At 37.3% G+C, this 16,923-nt stretch overlaps 1 protein-coding gene across 5 annotated transcripts in view; it reads left to right on the top strand.

Annotated features, from left to right (window-relative positions):
- The window catches only part of SYNCRIP (synaptotagmin binding cytoplasmic RNA interacting protein), a 31,806-nt gene that overhangs the window by 8,455 nt on the left and 6,428 nt on the right, over positions 1 to 16,923 (top strand). For all 5 annotated transcript variants that reach the window (XM_049896760.1, XM_049896751.1, XM_049896744.1 and 2 more), the window contains 4 exons: positions 8,846 to 8,981; positions 9,718 to 9,923; positions 11,374 to 11,523; positions 12,065 to 12,186. In XM_049896760.1, coding sequence (XP_049752717.1) covers positions 8,846 to 8,981; positions 9,718 to 9,923; positions 11,374 to 11,523; positions 12,065 to 12,186 — 614 coding nt within the window. The remainder of the gene's footprint in view (positions 1 to 8,845; positions 8,982 to 9,717; positions 9,924 to 11,373; positions 11,524 to 12,064; positions 12,187 to 16,923) is intronic.

Here is a 16,923-nt window from a genome sequence, read left to right as displayed (position 1 = left end):
TAATAAATTTTAATGTGAAACTGCAAAATGGTCTGGAAGGTAATGAGCTATCTTACTATATAGCCAGTGATGTCAGGCCTATTTTATTTATTAGTATTACATATAAAGTTTTAATTTTGTTTAATGATAAATGGGTACTTAGTTTGTAAGTAATGGTTTGTGTAAAAAATTAAACTGACATTGGTAGGTTCCTTAATTCTTGTTATCAGAATATGCTAATTCTAGTAGGTTTTCATTGGGAGTTATTTCTAGATGATTTCAGAATCCTTATAGTAAAGATGTATCTTTAGAGAAAGATGCTTTATAATTACGGTTGTAGTAGTGATCTTGAGTGACAGCAGTACACATTATGAATTAACATTTCAGCTTGGGCAGTTCCCCTTGGTTTAACAAATAATATCTCACAGTCCAAAACTGTACTGTTGCAGGCTGCTTAGAGAATAGTTTTATGGGTATAGTTAGTTTTTAAGTGTAATACAAAAACTTTATAGATAACCAAGCAGCCTTTTGATTGATCTAGGAACTAATGTGTTGTTTTTTCTCCCATGTTTCTCTGTTGTGATTTGAGTCCTTGTCTAGGGGCAGAATTACTTTTTTTTTACTACCTGATGAATAGGAGGCGCTTTGGATTATGGTGCCTTTGGAAAGCTATTCCTAGTGGTAGTGGTACACATCCACTGTGATGAATTGGAAGTATGGTTGTTTTTAAAGAATTTTTCTTTGACATGAGTCAGAGTCAACTCCATAGCAACTGGTTTTATTAACTTTGACTTTGGCTAGGATTATGGTGATACTGGAATTGGGAGATTGGTCTTTAATACAGCAATAACAGAGGACTGGACTTTTGAGGCAATGAAGTAATTGAAACATTCAAGAGAAAACAAAATTCAAGTTGATTTGGATCTTTTTGCTACTTTGTGGACTTGAGTATCTTCCCTGTTAAGTATAGGGCAGTTCCTCAAGGGAGCATATTTTATAAGTTATTCTTATTTGTATTATATGTTAAGATCCTGGAAACCTTGGTGGTGTAGTGGTTAAGTGCTACGGCTGCCAACCAAAGGGTCAGCAGTTCGAATCTACCTGGCACTCCATGGAAACTCTATGGGGCAGTTGTACTCCGTCCTGTAGGGTTGCTATGAGTTGAAATTAACTCGACGGCAGTGGGTTTGGGTTTTGGTTAAGATTCTATTTAAGTTGCTGTTCTATCCAAGGTGAATTTTTATGTAAGATAATTGAAGGGTCATTGTAGTTACATACAACCAAATATTGGGAAAATACTTATTTTGCATTATTTTTAGATTAGAGAAGATTAAAGCACCTTCTCTTTCTGCTTTCCTGTACTTCTGAGTTTCTGGAGGAATACTTTCGGTGAAGGTAGTTTTTATATTTGGCCTTATTTTTTTTAAATACTAATTTGGCAGTGAGTTTTATTCTAGATTAAAAACTACAGTAGATATAAAATTTGTATTTGAATTACCTGTGACAATGGATTAATGTTACCAGGTGAACAAGAGGCATGTAGAAGAACTGCAGACTTCTTCAGTGACCCTGTTTTCAGCCAGCATTTTCGTTGTATTTTGGAAAGTAAAAAAATTTGAGCCATAAAACGATGATGATTAGCTAGGGAAGCAAGATCCAAACTGTGAAAAGGTGAATCATAGCTACCCGTTGAGTGCTCGTTAAGGGACGAGAGCTGTGCTAGGTTCTACATTATTATTTTTAAATGCCACTTCAACCCTTTCTTCAAGGTAAGTGGAATTGTCTTCATTCTGCAGATGAGTAAAAAGGCTGGATGACTTGCCCAAGGCCATACACTTTAGTTTGACACAGACTTCTTTAGCTTGAGTGCCTGTTAACTAAAGCCAAACCAAACCAGTTGCTGTTGAATCGATTTTGACTCAATGGCAACCCCATGTATTTCAGAGTAGAACTATGCTCCATAGAGTTTTCAATGGCTGTGACCTTTTGGAAGTAGATCAGCAGGCCTTTCTTCCGAGGCAGCTGTGGGTGGATTCAAACCGCCAACCTCTCAGTAGCAGAGCATTTAACTATTTGCACCACCCAGAGACTTCTGTTGTTACCTAGATATAATAATTTAAGCCAGCAGTACGAAATAGATATATGTCACCAGAAAGTCTGTTTTTTTTTTTTCTTAAGTTACATGGTGGTTTAGGTAGTGTTAAAAGGAGCCCAGGAAGTAAGTCATATCTAGACTCCCAAAATATTTTTGACATCTTAGCACCATCTTGCTAGATGACTGAGAATCATGATTAGTCTCCCTACCTTCATTGTCCCTTTGCAGCCTGCCATGCAGCCACTTAAATTAAAAAAAAAATAAAAACTTAAATTAGATCACAACATTTCCCATGCTGAAAACAAGCAACCTCCAGAGGAGGCCCTGTCTGACCAAATCTCCTGCATACCTCTCTGATCCTTTCTCCCCAGCCACACTTCGTCTTCTTTATTATCCAGCAATACTTAGCCTTTTTTGTCCTCCAAATTAGCTGTGTCCACTTCCATCTCAAGGCCTTTTCCTTCTGTTCAGCTTTCAAACACTTCGGCCAATTCTGCCTTCTCATCAATTGGGTCGAAGGCCTTTTCTGACTCTGAGCAGCACACCCCTCAGTCATCTGTGACTGAACATGATAGAAAATGCTCAGAAGTGCTTGAAGTGAGTTCTTGACTTTGTACAATAATTCTGAATCAGAATATAAGCTTTTTTTCCCGTTGTGTCCCTAATATTTAGAAAGTGCCCTTGTACAGTAGAGGCTGGATAAATAACTTGACTGGCTGACCAGCACCATCTGGTACATCATTATGACATAAGAATTTATAACGTTCCTATGTAGCTCATAGGCCATTTGGCTGTTTAAAGGTTATGTAGCTTCCATTTGCAATTATTTATCATGTGCTCCCATCAGATGAAGGGATTAGAGTATATTAATGGGTGATGAGGATCTCCCACCCGTTTCCCCTTGGATGTTATTTGGAAATAATATGCGATGTTTGTGGTTGTCAAAAAGACCAAGAGGAAGGGCAGTTGAGGTGTGGTGTGCTATTTAGAATTTGAGCCCAGGGTCAGTAGTGATGCAATGCCCGTGATAAAAAAAAAACCAAACATGTTGCTCTTGCTTCAATTCTGACTTATAGCAACCGTATAGGACGGAGTAGAACTGTCCCATAAAGCTTCCAAGAAGCACCTGGTGGATTTGAACTGCCAGCCTCTTGGTTAGCAGCCGTAGCTCTTAACCGTTACACCACCAGGGTTTCCAGTGCCCGTGATGGTTCTGTGTAATAAAAATATCCTGCTGAAAATGTTCATAGTGCCTTTTACAAACATGTAAATATATGATCGCTGTTGTAATAGTCTCTGATGGCTTTCTTCACCAGAGTGGTTTGTGCATACCAGCATAACGCAAGTACAACCGTTTTGATAAATGCAACTGACAGCATAGATTCACAAAATATTTCAGTAGCAGTTTAGCAAATATTTAGTGTGTTTAACATGAAAACTTTTGCTATGGGCATTCTAAGTCATTTGATCAAGTTTGACTTCAGAGGGTTTATAGGACATGAGGAGCTAATTAGAATTAAAGTGTCAGCAAGTTATACAAAGGTAAAGGAGAAATGGAAGGGATAGATTCCTATAGGTTAGAATGGTCAGAATGCATGGTAATAAAGAGGTTTGAGAGGGGCAGTAAAGAAATACGTATATCAAGTTGAAGCAGTATTTTGTGGAGGAAGTAGGGGATAAAAACTGAATGTGATAAGATGAATGCCGAAGGTAGTAGTCATGCCATGCTACAGGGTGCCATTAAAGTTTTGAGCATTGGTGTTGGTGGCATGATGTAAACGACAGAAGGATGAAGAATGTTTGGATGCAGAAGAGAACAAAGGCCAGGAGGGTGTCAGGAATAGAATGGAGAGAGGTCAAATTTTGAAGGGGTGATAGGCTACTAGTAGTATGCTATAGGTTCTTTTCCACTTTTTATTAATGACTTAAATAAGGGTGTAGTTGAGCTGTTCCTGAAGTATTTGGTGACTGGAAGATGCATACAGTAATTACTGTCCAGAATGACAAAATCAGGATCTGAAAGGATTTTGATAGCTTGGGAAAGATAGCTCACGTTTAGCAAGCTGGAATTGAGTTAGGGACAGATGTCAAGTCCTGTACACAGTCAGGTTAACAAGCAAATTATAAGCTGTGGTGTTGAGTCAGCAGTGTGATGTGATTGCCAAATAAGCTAAGGTTATCATGGACTCTATGTAATGGAACCATGATGTCTAGAAGTAGATTAATAATAGTTTCCAGCTGATCTTCCTCAGCCTCAGTCTGCATCTGTAATATTTATTGTGTCATGAATGTCACTCTTTGAGGGAGGGGTACATTGTTTCCTTTGGAGACACTACAGTTCGCCAGTGTCAGGTAAGGAAAGATTAGCCAAGTATAGGAAACAACTGAGTCATGAAACTTACATGCAGGTATGTGAAGCACTGTCATTTGGGAAAGGGAGTAGATTTATTCTTTGTCTCACAAAACATAGAAATAGAATTGATGGATAGAATTTTTAGGGAAGTAAATTTTAGCTCAATGTGAAGAACAACTTTCTGATTAAGAAATGGCTTAAAATGAAGTGGACAGGCTTGAGAGGTAGTGCTTTTCTGCTGTAAGAAGTGTTAACTGAGATTGCTGAACTTCTGGGGATTTGCTGGCTTACTGGCTATGAAGGGAGGAAAACAATGACTTAAGATTTTACCCTTAGATGACAGGAATGTTACGGATTAATATAACTCTTTGTTTTGGTGTTCTTAAGTACTGAAACTGTACTGATTAATGTTGGAAGTTTATATTGGGTCACCACACTGGTTCTGAACCTAAAAACTAGATATCTGAAACCTATCTTTTAACATCTAGGGTCCACCTTCCTGGAGTTGGAAAGACCTTTTCAGATTTTTTTGTTTATTTTGATGCCATCATAATGTCCTGATGGCATATTAATTTTTTTTGCTAGTTGTGATTTATCAATATTAAATTAGAAGCACCGAGTCTCAGAACAGTTCTTTTTTTAATGCACTCCCACCATCTAATTCACTGTTAACCATCTGCTGGATGAGAAGTTTATTTTTGAGTTCAAGGTGATAGGTTTCACAGAATAAAAAACCCTGCTGTGGAGTTGATGGCAGACTCATAGCAACCCTATAGGACAGAGTAGAGCTGCCTGCCCCATAGTGTTTCCAAAGCTGTAAATTTTTACGGAAGCAGACTGCCACATTTTTCTCTGGAGGAATGGCTGGGTGGGTTCAAACTGCCAACCTTTCAGACAGTGGTAGAGCACCGTAACAATTGTGCCAATCTATTCCTGGTGATAGATTGGCCTTAAAAATACTAAAGAAGCAGAAAGATTAAGTAAATCAAATACATACGTGGGTAATTACATACACACATACACTTAATTTGTAGATGGGGCACTACTTCAGGAAATGTTTATTTCCAGGTACTTTATTTGGACAGTGTACACAGAGGGTCTCTACTTTGTTCCTTGAATGACTTATTTTCATGGGGAAACTCATTTATTCTCTATGGGTCCCATAAAATTCTTCTAATCATTTTATTAAAAAATTGTGGGTAGGAGAGCATTACAGTTTACTTTATAAATCATGCTACGTCTTCATGTCATTTATGTTCTTTGGAATGCGTTTAGAGACCACAGCCATCCTTCATACCTGAAGGACTGGTGATGACAAGCTAGAAGTAAAGAAACTTCTACTGTAGGCAATAATAGAAATAGTTACTAAGATTTTATATCAATATTGTTAATGTGGCCAGGTTGATGGACATGTTGGTTACGTTACAGATTGACTGTCTTTTATTTGTCTGATTTTTGTTGCTCTGGTAGAATTTTTTCAATCTTTGTTCCCTGTCCTTCCTAGATTACTTTTTTAGGATTTTGGTCATTTACAGTACAATTCAGAATTACTAATTTTTGTTAAAATTTTTTTAATTTTAAATTTTAAGTTGAGTATTTTTTAATAAGTTCTGCTCTTAGAATATTTGAAAAATAAAAATACAAAAAAAAGAATGAAAATTACAGTAAATCCTATCATCCTCAGAATAACTTCCACTTTCTCTTTAAGTACTCTGTTTTTCCTTTTTTTTTTTTAATGATGTTTTGTTTTTGTCAACTCCTAGAACTACATCTAGAGCCTATATTGAAAATTGATTTGTCGCTATAGCTGGCTTATTTGCTACATCATAAGAATCTACGGAATTTGTACGTCTTAAACCAATTTATTGGGTTCTCAGGCTAACTTTATTTGTAAAATAAGGTATTGTACTCTACCTGTCCTAGCCATTGGTAAAAGGTCAGTAGTCGCATCAAAAGCCAAAAAAAGAAAAAAAAAAAAAACCCCCACTGTTGTTGAGTTGATTCCTACTCATAGCAACCCTATAGGACAGATTAGAACTGCCCATAGAGTTTCCAAGGAGTGCCTAGTGGATTCACATTGCTGACCTTTTGGTTAGCAGCCATAGCTTTTAACCACTATGCCACCAGGGTTTCCTACTATGCCACCAGGGTTCCCAGTAGTCTCATCAGAGCCCATTAATTTATTCAAATTTATAGGAAACTTCAGGTATAGAACCAAAGGTAACCATACCCTATGCAATTATAGATTCAACCATAGCCCTACTATTTGGCAGGGAACGGGAATGTCTCCTTTTTTAGAGATTGGTCTAATGGAGGAGAAAGACATTTTAATACAGCGTATGTGCTCTGTGAGAAGACAAAAAGTCTCTGGCAGGATTTTTCAGCCACGGCACTATTGACATTTTGAGTTGGTTAATATGTTGGTGGGCTGTCCTGTGCTGTATAAGATAGTAACAGCATCTCTGGCCTCTACCCGCTAGATGCCAGCACCAGACACCCCCCACCACCAGTTGTAACTATCCTCTGGGCTCCTAACTATTGGTCTGTGTTAACATAGAATGACTTTTTTTTTTTTTTAACCTTCATAGGATTTAGCGATTGCAGAGTATTTAATAATTGAGTTAAATGTTCTGGGTATGCAGAAGAATTTGCATAGGAGCAAGTTTCATAGGGAAGCCCTGGTGGCGTAGTGGTTAAGTGCTGTGGCTGCTCACCAAAGGATCAGCAGTTCAGATCCACCAGGTGCTCCTTGGAAACTCTATGGGGCAGTTCTACTCTGTTCTGTAGGGTCGCTATGAGTCGGAATCGACCCGACAGCACTGGGTTTGGTTTTTTGTTTGGTTAAGTTTCATAGAAGGCATTTTGTTCAGAGACTTAGAAGTGTAAAACTGCATGTTTGAGAACTGATATAAATAGTTAAGCTTACCTATTATGGAGAGAAAAGGGTAATAGCAGGAGTTCTAGAATGAACTTATGTCCAAGTATTTGAACTTTATCTTTTTGATGAGAAACCATTGAGAGATTTTTCAATAGGCAAAAACTGTTGTATAAAATCATATATGTGTATATTTTATATGTATAGATTTTTTTTTAATGTTAAATCTCTGGCATAAATGTAGACAAAAAACCAAACTCAGTGCTGTCAAGTTGATTCCGACTCATAGCAACCATATAGGACAAGCAGAGCTACCCCAAAGAGCTTCCAAGGAGTGCCTGGCAGATTTGAACTGCTGACCCTTTGGTTAGCAGCCATAGCACTTAACCACTATACCACCAGGGTTTCCATAAATGTAGACAAGTAGGAGTAAGTCTGGGATCAGTGTACAGAAGTTTGGATAGTCTGAAGTGAGTTAGTGGGGAAGAAAATATGAAACGGTTGTGAATTGGAGGTAGATTTTGGACTTGGTATTTCATTGAATATCTGGAGATGGTGGAGAAAGGAGAGGGGAGGAACCGAGGGCAGTTTTCTAGCTTAGTTACGTTTTCTTTTGTTACACCTGATAAACAGCTATTACACCAGATTGGGAATAATCAATGAGGAGAGGAACAGTTTTTCTTTTGCCGTATAGGGGGGTTGCGGGAATTCGTGTCGGTCTTGAGTTTGTATAACTCTGCTTGTATGTGTATATAAAATAGATTGTAAGGCCACATGTAAGCTGATTATTGGAGAATTACTGCTGCTGTTGCCACTACTGTTATTGATATGAAATTTTTAGGGTGGTTTTAACTATGCAGTTTTACTAACATAATCTGTTGGCTTATCTTTCTTGTTCCAAACTTTATTTGTAGGCTTGATAAAAACGAAATTGGAAAAAACAGATTCAGAATAACAAGGAGCTCTCTTTTTAGACCGTGGTTGAAGCCAAATACACCTTTATTGCAACTTTTTACAAGAGGGAGATGGAAAAGTTGATTTTGATGTTAGTTAACAGAAAAGCAGGCAGAAAGCTTGTGCTATTGAAGTCGTTTTTTCTTGTATGAGAATACCTGGTTGGCAGGATGAATTTGAGTAGAGGTTCTGGGTTTAAGCTATTGTAGCATTGGCAATTCTTGAATTTAAACAATACTGCTATAGATAACGATTATTTATTATGCTTTCCTAGATTTAAAGGTCTTCACAACAAAATTTTGCATTCATTTGATTCATCAACTTATTTGGTGTGTTTTGTCAATACAGTCTTCCTATCTATCAGGCTACAATTTCCTTTTACAGTACCTTAAGGGGAACTGTATTTTTTAAAGGATAAAAATAGTCGATAAATGTAGGGGTGAAAATTGTTAAAGGTTTTGTTTTTTTGTAGGGGTGAAAATTGTTAAAGGTTTTGTTTTTGTATATGGATTTGCATATCTTATACGATAAGCACTTAGGATATTACAAGTAATTTTAAAACACTGTACACTATTTTTCTCCCTTTTAGTATAATAATCATGAAATTCGTTCTGGAAAACACATTGGTGTGTGCATCTCTGTTGCCAACAATAGGCTTTTCGTGGGCTCTATCCCTAAGAGTAAAACCAAGGAACAAATTCTTGAAGAGTTTAGCAAAGTAACAGGTAGGTTGGATTTATTTGGAAGTAGGTGCAACTTAGAATAATAAAGATAATAACATACTTCTCTGTGCCAAGTAGTGTTCTAAACACTGTGTTTATTGACCCTTTGAATGCTTATTACAACATTATACCCAGAACACAGTGCCATCGAGTCGATGCCGACTCATAGCGACCCTATAGGACAGGATAGAACTGCCCCACAGAGTTTCCAAGGAGCGCCTGGCGGAAACAAACTGCCGGCCCTTTGGTTAGCAGCCGTAGCACTTAACCACTACATCACCAAGGTCAACCTTATAAGGTTCGGCAGATAACTGGTATCAGACTAGAAAAGTGTCATTAAAAGGAATTTTAGTGTTTACCTGCATGATAAAATTTAAAGGTGTTGGCATTTCGATTTGACCTGTACTGCCATTTCCTAAAACAATTATATAAAGATTTTTAGGTAAGCCGAATCGTCCTTAGGTCTGATTAAAAAGAATACATTTTGTTTTCATGGGGTCTTCTGTGTTGGCAAAGCTTGATTGTGTTAGGTATATTCATTACAGATTGAGGAGAGGGTGGATCAGGTAAATCTGAACCTGTTATTTTGAGAGTCCTTTGTAAAGGTTGTCATTGAAGAAGAGAGATTGGTTTTTATTTTGATACTGAAACAATATCTTAGAAAAATAATCCCTCAGTACACTTGTTCTTGCTAATTATTTTATCTGATTTCCTTGGAACGGTTGCTGCTTCCTTTCAGAGGGTCTTACAGATGTCATTTTATACCACCAACCGGATGACAAGAAAAAAAACAGAGGCTTTTGCTTTCTTGAATATGAAGATCACAAAACAGCTGCTCAGGCAAGGCGTAGGTTAATGAGTGGTAAAGTCAAAGTCTGGGGAAATGTTGGAACTGTTGAATGGGCCGATCCTATAGAAGATCCTGATCCTGAAGTTATGGCAAAGGTAAGGTAATAGCAATCAAGGCAGAAATTTGGGGGAGGAGAAGGGTTGGTTGGTGGAATGAAGAGTGAAAAGGCTTTAGAGGGTGAAAAAAACTTTGAAAAAATTGTGTATATTTTTATAAATAATTTTTGAAGGTGAGGGAAATATTCTTTACTAAGGAATTAGGGCCACATGCCAGAAATACCATGTATTTGGAAAGTGAATGTGTAGAAATTTATTCATGGACACTTAGCCATAGTTAAGAGACCTTTCGTGATTAAATGGCCTACATGCTATAAGGATGGGTCAGTTTAATTTTTATTTGGATCCTAAGAGCAATTGCTTTTGCGTTTTTGAGAATGGCGCCATTAGCTAACATGATTTGTGTATTAGAAGTCTTACTCCTAAAAATAGTGAACTGCATTGGCCCCAGCTGAGCTGCTGCAGTTACAAGGTTTAGCTATTATTAGGTACCCTGCTTCAACAGTCAGTTTAGACACCCTATGAGAACAAACATCTCTTGAGTCAATACTTTACTCTCATTAGTGCAGTTTGCAGTTGTTACTGTATCCTTTGTCTTTCCCTTAAGCATTCCCCTTTAATGGTTACAGGATAAGCCAAAAAAAAAAAAAAAAAAAAACCAGCACCATCGAGTGGATTCTGACTCATAGCGACCCTATAGGGCAGAAAAGAACTGCCCCAGAGTTTCAAAGGAGCGCCTGGTGGATTCGAACTGCTGAGCCTTTGGTTAGCAGTTGTAGCACCTAACCACTACACCACCAGGGTTTCTTGGTTATAGGATAGGTGTCAGATATAACTAGTTCAGTTAAATAAAGAGGGGAGGGTGAACTGCCTGGAGAACTGTGAATATAGTTAAAGGATTCTTTTTTTCTTGTGGCCTGTGAAACTCCCATTAGCTTAGCACTTCAGACAAGGAAATTCAGATGTTATTTTAGGTGTTTAGGAGGGAGCGATAGTGTCTCTTAGCTAAAAGGTTAAATTTTGTAATTTGAGAGATTTCAAGATTGAAATATCAGTTAACCCCCCCATGACTTCAATTTGACTACTTGTTTTAAGTGTTAAAACTTGAACACCTGTCTCAGGATATGGTATTCACAGTGTTAGGAAACAACTATTCCCATTTTATTGCAGAACAGTCACTAATAAAACAAGCATATGTTGTTGTGTGCTGTCTAGTCAATTCTGACTCGTAGTGACCGTGTAGGATGAAGTAGAACTGTCCCACAGGGTTTTCTAGGCTGTAGATTGCTGAATCTTTCTCCCATGGAGCTGCTGGGTGGGTTCAAACCTCTGACTTTTTGGTTTGCAGTCACCAGGGCTCTCCTTACCAAGCATGTAGTCTATCTGATGTTCTTCTGATGAAAGTTAACTTTGCAAGGTGAGAGGGGCTGGCATCTTGGAAATGGAGCCCTTTGGAAATACACAGGGAGTTTCTGCTTTTTTATTTCAGGTAAAAGTGCTGTTTGTACGCAACCTTGCCAATACTGTAACAGAAGAGATTTTAGAAAAGGCATTTAGTCAATTTGGGAAACTGGAACGGGTGAAGAAACTAAAAGATTATGCTTTCATTCATTTTGATGAGCGAGATGGTGCTGTCAAGGTAAACAAGTGGGGAATTACAGGCATCTGAACCAGACTAATGATTTTTTGTCACTTTAGAATCAGAACATTTTAAAAATTGAGACACAGAGATCATGTAATCTAATCAAGCAAACCTTTCTTTATTGCTGTCGAGTCAGTCCCAGTCATGGTGACCAGTGTGTCAGTAAGAACTGCACTCCATAGGGCTTTCAATTGTTAATTTTTCAGAAGTAGATCGCGAGGCCTTTCTTTGAAACAACATCTGGGTAGACTCGAACCTTCAACTTTCCAGTTAGCAGCTGAGTGTGTTAACCATTTGCACCACCCACAGATTCCGCTAACCTTTGTAGGCCTTACTTTAGTGAGTTATTCAACTTGCTAAGTCAAAAAAATAGTTGAAGAGCTGGAGCTTTAAATAAAATCTTAACTCCAATCCTATTTTATCTCACTGAATGAGGCTTTTTCCCATCCTTCCAATGTTAATGATAAATGATACAACATTAACTAGGTCATAATTGTTTCTTTCTGCTCTTATATTGATCAGTATCTTTTTTTTTAAGGCTATGGAAGAAATGAATGGCAAAGACTTAGAGGGAGAAAATATTGAGATTGTTTTTGCTAAGCCACCAGATCAGAAAAGGAAAGAAAGAAAAGCTCAGAGGCAAGCGGCAAAGAATCAAATGTAAGTGAAATTTATATACATTTTAATATTAGTGTATTAATTGAAGAATAATTGTTGTTGCTCAAACATGTTAAAGTCATCACACACCTACACCTTCACCTTCCCTTTTAAGAAGACTGGAAAGCTTTGAGACATGAAGAAATGCCAAGGATCTCAAGAGAAGTTGAATGAGCTCTTGATACTTGTGAAAAGTAATCATAATCCTAAATAGCTGGAATTTTGTTTAAATGAGACTCAATCTAGCATATTTTAAAATATATTTTACAGAGTATATACCTGAAAATGTGTTTTAAATATTGTTGTTAGGTACCGTCCAGTCAGTTCTGACTCATAGCAACCTTACAGGACAGAGTAGAACTGCCCCATAGAATTTCCAAGGAGCTGCTGGTGGATTTGAACTGTGACCTTTTGGTTAGCAGCCAAGCTCTTAACCATTATGCCACCTGGACTCCTTTTAAATATTAGGTGTTGAAAAACCTTAACTATTTGGTTAAAGGTTGGAGAGTTCATTCTCAGAGAGGGGATATTAAACTCCAATTAGGATAAACTCTGCTTTGTATCAAAAAAAGGCTTTTTTATTGTTACATAGTACTTATTTGCCACTCTAAAAGATTTCATATACTAGGCATGGATTTTGAAAGATGAAATAAGAGGTTATAGCTAATTTAATAAGCAAATGATGTATTGAGATGAGGAAATCAGGTGTTTAGTGAATTGTATTAACTTGAGGGATCTTTTCAAAAGATCTCTAAAAGGACATCGGCACATTAAGACAGTGAAGGCAACTTTCAGTTGGTGAGAATGTAGTTAGCACTTTAAAAATTTTGATTGGTAATTGATTTCTAAGAAGGGAGAGGGATAATTGCTATTTGGTATAAGAACATTGAGCATAGCTATGTCTAAGGTCAGTTTTCTTGTTCGTTGCCCTTCTTGGGATGCAAAAAAAGGACGATTGGCGTCTATATTTCAGAAACAGGGAAGTGATTAAGTTTTAACTTTCACGATTAGGTAGGTCAGCAAGTACTGAGCCATAGTTTCTTCCATTGTAAAATGGGATCTGACTAAATATGTAAGGTCTCATGTGCTGTCATTATCTGAGTGACCCATACTTGTTCTGAGACTAAAGAAAAATATGTTTCATAGGCTTGGTGATAGTATAGTAGAATAAGACTATATATAAAGAGCTAGCTTCTGAGGGAGGGAGCCCTTGCTCTGTCTGTGAAAGCCCTCTTAATCTACTGTATGCACTGAAAATGTGAAGTTTCTTATAATCTCTTTCTAAAAATGATAATGGTTTATTACGTATAGAGGGGAAGAATGTACATATAAAGGATTATGTTATGTATGTGATTAGAGTAGTTACAATTCTGTATAATGTGGCTTACTAAACGGGAAGGTGACAACTCAGTAGAAGGTGGAGAATGTCAGTATATCAACATTTGAAAAGAACAAACCATGGAAGGGATGACTGATGTGATGCTTGTACGCCAACTTGATACAGTCATTCAGTGCTTTTTTTCCCCCCTTTATTCATTAATTTTTAAATATTTCATTGTGTTTTAGGTGAAAGTTTACATAGCAAAACTGGATTTCCAATTTAACAATTTTTATACAGCTTGTTCCATGACATTGGTTACATTCTCACAATGTGTCCACATTCTCATTTTTTCCATTCTTTTTGTTTTGTATCCATTGCTCTAGGTTCCCTGCCCCTCCTTAGCTTCTCATCTTTGTTTTAGGGTAAATGTTGACTGGTCTCTTACAGTTGATTCTTTAAAGGAGTGTAGTATTCACAAGTGATATTGTTTATTTTATAAGCCAATCTATTATTTGGATAAAAAGTAACCATTGAGAGTGGCTTTATCTCCAAATTTAGAGGATATCTTAGGGTGATAGTCTTGTGGGGTTCCTCTAGTCTCTATCAGTCCAGTAAGTCTGGCCTTTTTTTCAGAATTTGAGTTTTGTTCTGCATTTTTCTTTCTACCCGGGACCTTCTATTGTGTCCTTGGTCAGAACGGTTGATAGTGGTAGCTGAGTACCATCTAATTCTTCTGGTCTGAGGCTAGAGAAAGCTGTGGTTCATGTGGGCTGTTAGTCCAGTGGACTAGTATCTTCGAGTCTTTGGTTTCCTTCATTCTCTTTTTTCCAAACAAGTAGAGGCCAGTAATTGTATCTTAGATGGCCACTCACAAATTTTCAACACGCCAGACACTACGCACCAAACTGGGATTTGGAACATAATGAACTGTGTTATGCCAATTGATGTGAGTTGTCCCATATGAGACTATGGTCCCAAGCGTTCAAACCCAGTAATCCAGTCCCACAAGGTGTTTGGTTTTGTTTAGGAAGTATCCATAACCGTGCCTTCTATGTGGCTTATTATATATGAATATGTAGCACACACTGATATGTATATGCATACGTATGCCTACAGATATGGCTGTACATGCGCACCCATATATGTGCATGTTCCTTGCTATACACATACATGCACACATGTCTACCTATGTAGCCACACATTTTTTTGGTTGTTACTGTTGCAAAATTGTATGTTACAGCATTTACTGAAATTATTGCTTATACTTACATACTTGGTGTCTTCATTTACCTTGGACAAGTTGTGCAGACATTACCCATAGCTCCCCTTGCCAGAAATAACAAGTGTCTGATTCCCCCTCCGTTCCCTTCCCATCCCTGGTAACCGTCAAAGAACGTTGCTTTCTGTGTACATATTTATTCTTGACATTTTATAAAAGTGACATCATACAGTATTGGTCCTTTTGTGATTGCCTTATTTTACTCAGCATAGTATTCTCCATATTCATCCATGTTACGTTTCGCAGACTCATTATTCTCTGTAGTTGCGTAGTATTCCATTGTATGTATGTACCACAATGTGTTTATCCATTCATCTGTTGATGGGCATTCAGGCTGTTTTCATCTTTTTGCTGTTGTGAATAATGTTGCAAAGAATATGAGTGTGCATGTTCTATTCGTGTCACTACTCATATCTTTAGGATATATACCGCTGAGTACAATTGCTGGCTCATAAAATATTTCTATTTCTAGCCTTTTGTGGAAGCATCATACTGTTTTCCATAGTGGTTGTACCATTTTGCAGTCCTAGCAGCAGTGTATGAGCTCCAGTTCCCCCATAGCATCACCAGCATTTGTTATTTTCTGTTTTTTTTGATCATTGCCATTTTTGCTGGAGTGAGATGATATTTCATTATAGTTTTGATTTGCATCTTTCAAATGGCTAATGATCATGAGCATCTTTTCATGTATTTATTGTCTGTCTGATTTTCTTTGGTGAATTGTCTGTTCATGTCCTTTGCTTATCCTTTGATTGGATTGTGTGTCTTTTTGTTGTTGAGTTGTTGAAAGTTTGTATTTTAGAGATTAGACCCTTACTGGATGTGCTGCTGCCAAAGATTTTTTTTCCCAGTCTGTAGATTTCTTTTTTTATTCTCTTGTTGTAAAGTCTTTAGATGAGCCATAAGTATTTAATTTTTAGGAGGTCTCCAGTTACCTCATTTACCTTCTGTCATTTCGTGCATTTTTAGTTTTATTTGGTAGAGTATTTATGCCGAATATTAGGTCCCCTAGTTTTGACTCTGTTATTTTCCAGGAACCTTATAATTTTATAATTTTAGCTTTAACATTTAGGCCTTTGATTGATTTTGAGTTAGTTTTTGTGTATGGGTGAGGGACGTACTCTGATTCGTTTTTCTGCATATGGATATCCAGTTTTGCCACCACTGTTCGTTAAAAAGACTTTTTTCCCCCATTGAGTGAACTTTGACCGTATGTCAAAGATCAGCTGCCTATAGATGGATGGATTTACTTATGGGCTCTCAATTCTATTCCACTGGTTTATATGCCATTGAACCAGTAACAGGCTGTTTTCATTACCATGGCTGCATGGTAGGTTTTGAGATTGGGAATGTTAGCCCTTCTACCTAGTTGTTGTTCTTCAGCATTGCCTTAGCTGTTAGGGGCCTCTTTTCTTTCCATATAGAGTTGGACATTAGTTTTTCCGTTTCATTTCATGTTGTTGGAATTTGGATCAGAATCGCATTATATTTATAGATCGCTTTTGTTAGTATTGACGTTTTCACGATGTTAAATCTTCCAATCCATGAGCATGGAATGTTTTTCCACTTATGTAGATCTCTTTTAGTTTCTTGCAGTAGCGTTTGGTTTATTCCTAGGTATTTTTGTCCTTTTGGGGGCTATTGTGAATGGTATTGATTTCTTGATTTCCTTTTCAGAGCCCTCCTTGTTAGTGTAGAGGAGCCCAACAGATTTTTGTGTGCTGATCTTGTACGCTGCCACTTTGCTGAATCTTTCTGTTCCAGTAACTTTCTTGTGGAGTCTCTGGGATTTTATATGTACAGGATCATGTCATCTGCAAAAAAGGATAGTTTTACTTCTTCCTTTCCAATTTGAAAGCTGTTTATTTCCCTTTCTTGCCTTACTGCTCTAGCTAGACCTCCCAGTACAGTACTGAATAAAAGTGGTGCATTCACTCCTTTTTAATTTTTTTTTAATTTAATAAATATGCAGCATGCATATCCAATAAGTACTTTATACTTAATTCTCAAAGCATCCCTGTGAATTAGGTACTCTATTTCCCAGCTTGAGATGAGGAAACTGAGGCATAAAAGGTCAACTTACTTAAGGTCAGTCATAAAATTAGTAAGTAGTGGTGTTGAATTTGAACCAAGGCAGTCT

The sequence above is a fragment of the Elephas maximus genome, chromosome 1 (assembly GCF_024166365.1).
Source record: "Elephas maximus indicus isolate mEleMax1 chromosome 1, mEleMax1 primary haplotype, whole genome shotgun sequence".
NCBI classification, from domain to species: domain Eukaryota; kingdom Metazoa; phylum Chordata; class Mammalia; order Proboscidea; family Elephantidae; genus Elephas; species Elephas maximus.
This window is presented reverse-complemented; position numbering and strand designations above follow the sequence as displayed.